Source organism: Sinocyclocheilus rhinocerous, unplaced genomic scaffold, assembly GCF_001515625.1.
Source record: "Sinocyclocheilus rhinocerous isolate Xijiao unplaced genomic scaffold, SAMN03320098_v1.1 scaffold1494, whole genome shotgun sequence".
Taxonomy (NCBI): domain Eukaryota; kingdom Metazoa; phylum Chordata; class Actinopteri; order Cypriniformes; family Cyprinidae; genus Sinocyclocheilus; species Sinocyclocheilus rhinocerous.
This window is the reverse complement of record NW_015641023.1, coordinates 129668-133556: the sequence shown is the minus strand read 5'-3', so window position 1 is coordinate 133556 and position 3889 is coordinate 129668. Positions and strand designations below refer to the sequence as shown.

General features: G+C 31.5%; 1 protein-coding gene across 1 annotated transcript in view; it reads left to right on the top strand.

Moving 5' to 3' along the window:
- The window catches only part of LOC107754011 (type I inositol 1,4,5-trisphosphate 5-phosphatase), a 150570-nt gene that overhangs the window by 91700 nt on the left and 54981 nt on the right, over positions 1-3889 (top strand). Inside the window, exons 7-8 of the mRNA XM_016570312.1 lie at positions 257-309; positions 1358-1477. Of these exons, the coding sequence (XP_016425798.1) occupies positions 257-309; positions 1358-1477 (173 nt within the window). The remainder of the gene's footprint in view (positions 1-256; positions 310-1357; positions 1478-3889) is intronic.

The following is a 3889-nucleotide window of genomic DNA, read 5'->3' as shown; positions in this document are numbered from 1 at the left end:
ATATTTCTATTTATATATATTTAATTTTTTTTTTCTTTTAGTTTTAATTTTATTCTGGTCAAAACTGGAAAAATAAAACATTTTTCACTGGTTCAGAAGCGATCAGTAGCACAGAATCATCTGTCATCTTGCGGCATGGTTCCTTTCCAAAAGAATGATCACATGAATGTATTTGTCTGCAGGTGAATGCAGTGGATGAAGGGATGTGATTTAGTCGACATGTGTCTCTGTACTGATGGCTTTTCTCTTCCTGCAGAGTAAATGGTCCAGAAAAGGCTTCATCCGAACCCGATGGGCGCTGGCTGACTGGTGAGTTCATCTCTGTCCTAAACCTCCTAAACTACCCAAACCAGATCAGTCCGGCTTCACAGAGAGACTTTATATCTGTGGCTGAAGGCTTCAGTTCTCACGGTTACTAACTGATCATATCATGTACAACAGCATGAGGCTGAGTAGAAGAGCACAGAACTAACACCATTACAAACAGACGTAGCGTGCTCACATCCAAGAAAACAACCTTTCAGACAGGTGCACAGCCAAAAAAATCACAAACTAATGCAAAAGAAGAGATTTAATGAAGTAAACAGGAGCTTCTTCATCAGGGAGTCACGGAGACCTGCAGCTCTATTCTAACACTATAAAATATTTTGTTTTAATAAAAAATAAATCATTTAAAATAGACAGAGAGAGAGAGAGAGAGAGAGAGAAGGAGGGATGAAGGTAATGAAAAGGTGACGGAGGAATAACAGGCTTAGTTACGCCGCGCTGCGATCGTGTCACTTTAAACCTGATTACTGCTTCTTTAGCACTTCTGATCAGTTCAGTCATCATCCAGAACTAGAACATATTAATATTAATCAGTGAGCACATTCAGGTTTGGAAACTTTCACTTTCTGTGAAGCCTGAGGATATAATAATGCGTTAGGAAGGTATTCATTTGCATCCATCTTTGTGTAAATAATTGTAAGCACGCATAAAAAAACATCAAGGTTTCCCAAACGAGTTCATGAGGGAACTGCAGGGAGTTATTTATTAAATAAAAAAAAAAAAAAAGTTAAAATAACAACAAATTAAAATTAAATGCGTACTAAAAAATATATTTTTAAATGAATTAAGATAAAATGCATAATTTGTGTAAATATAAATGATTTATATAATTATATAAATTAATTGACCCTTATGACTGGTTTTGTGCTCCAGGGTCACATATTACACTTGTGTTTTTGTAAGTATCTATATCTGTCTCGATGACGCTTCTATTCAAAGTGGCTTGGATTGCATTGAAGGTGAGCATGTGATCGGTTCATGCATTCACTGGGGATCGAACCCGTGACCTCGCCTGTGCTTTCTCTCTCAGTGCCTTTGACCTGGTGAACATCCACCTGTTTCACGACGCGTCGAACCTGGTGGCGTGGGAGAAGAGTCCGTCGGTCTACTCGGGAACACGGCAGAAAGCGCTGGGCTTCGTGATGGACAGGTGAGACAATCTGCTAAATGCATGCTCACTCTGAAGAAATGCATCAAGTGCTCATGAATTACGGCTCAGAGATCATGTTTTTCCACTCACGCCTTCGCTTTCTGTCCAATGAGAGGCGAGAGCGGCTTTATTAGGCCATCATTTACCTGAGTTACAGCCGTGATGACGTTTAAAAGACCTTTCTGGTTGCTTACATTGAGGATTTTCACAGGATTTTCAGTCTCATAAACCTGTTTTGCTCTGATTACATTACGTTCCCCAAGTGTTGCGTGCAATCTGAAGTAATGTGCTCCTAAAAGGAAATCATTTTATTTAAAAAAATGCAGTCAAAATAAAATATTCACTAAAAAAGATAATTAAATTAATTCAGATAATTATTAAGTTATTGAAATGTTAACTTAAAATCTCTAGGGGTACTTCGAGAAAATATTTTAGCTAATTAATTTAATTTTAATTTACATTTATTTTAATTAAATCATAAATGATATGATTTAAAACTAAAAACCATCAAAATAAAATGCTTACTAAAAAGATGAAACATTTTATTTGTTCACCTGCATGCCATGTGATCATTAACCGACATAAGAAAATTATTAATTTGTTGACTCGCTTAAAAATTTAATTCAAATCTCAATGGGTACTTCAAGAAAATATTTTAGATATTAAATATTAATTAATTTTAATTTACATTTAAACCATTGTAAATAAAAAAAAATATTTTTAGATAAAAAAAAAACATCGAAACAAGCATTACTAAAAAAATGTTTGTTTAAAAATGTTTTGTTAAATTATTAAAATATTAACTTAAAATCTGAATGGGTACTTCAAGAAAATATTTAAATTTTTAAATATTAATTAATTTTAATTTAATTTGCATTTAAACCTCAAAAAATGTAAATAAATTAAATAATTGTAAAATAAAAACCATCGAAATAAGCATTACTAAAAAAATTATCAAATAACTGTTTTATTAAATTATTGATATATTAACATCTTAAAAATCTCAACGGGTACTTAAAGAAAAAAAAATTAATTTACATTTATTTCAATTAAATAATTAAAAAAATGTAAATGAATAAAGTAATTTTAAAATGAAAACGAAAACATTAAAGCATCTACTGAAAAATCAAAGAATTGTGATCATGTGAATGTTTTGTTAAATTATTGATATATTAAATATTTAGGAGCAAAGGGGTTCGAGAATGATTCAATTATTATTCAATTAGAGAACTATTAACTTAAAGTCGCTACTTTAAGAAAATATTTTAGCTAATTAATGCTATTGCGTTTTAATTTAATTTAATACATTTTAATTAAATCATAAAAAATTTAAATAAAATATTTTTAAAATAAAATCCATCAGAATTACAAAAAAAATAAATAAATCACCAAAGAACTGTGAACACGCATGTATTGATAAAAAGTATTGATATAGTAACTTAAATCTCTGCTTTAAGAAAATATTTTAGCAAATTAATTTTAATTAAATTTTCATACATTTTAATTTAATCATAAAAAATTTAAATAAAATATTTTTAAAATAAAATCCATCAAAATTACAAAAAAAATAAATAAATCACCAAAGAACTGTGAACATGCATGTATTGATAAAAAGTATTGATATAGTAACTTAAAATCTCAGCATCAGTGTTTGAGCACAAATGGCTTCAGCTAATAAACACTTGAGGAATGTTGAGGAATCCTCTGACTGACGCAGATAATGCTGGGCTCTTTTCAGCAGCGCCACTAACCTTTTGGCAGCCGCCAGTAAAGTCTATTCTGCTGTTGTGATGGAGGAGGACAATGCAGCTCAGCAGCCTTTAGAAAGCAGCGCTACCTCCAACAGTGCAGTCATTCAGCGCCGGTTGGGAACCGACTTTCAGGCCCATTATAACTCCAGACCTCGTCCCGTTTCACTTTCCTCACATTCATCACGTCTTTAACCCTCGTGATGCATTCAGAATCTCTAGACTGTTTTTGCATCCCGGGTCGGTCTGGACCTGAAGAACCGGTATTTTATAAAACATATGTGATATATGTAACATATGTCTTAGCAATAGCCAACAATACATTGTATGGGTCAAAATTATTGATTTTTCTTTTATGCCAAAAATCATTAGGATATTAAGTAAAGATCATGTTCCATGAAGATATTTTGTAAATGTCCTACCGTAAATATATCAAAACTTAATTTTTGATTAGTAATATGCATTGCTAAGAACTTCATTTGAACAACTTTAAAGATGATTTTCTCAATATTTAGATTTTTTATCATATCATAACAAACCATACATCAATGGAAAGCTTATTTATTCAGCTTTCAGATGATGTAAAAATGCTCAATTTCAAAAAATGGACCCTTATGACTGGTTTTGTGCCCCAGGGTCACATACATATATATATATATATATA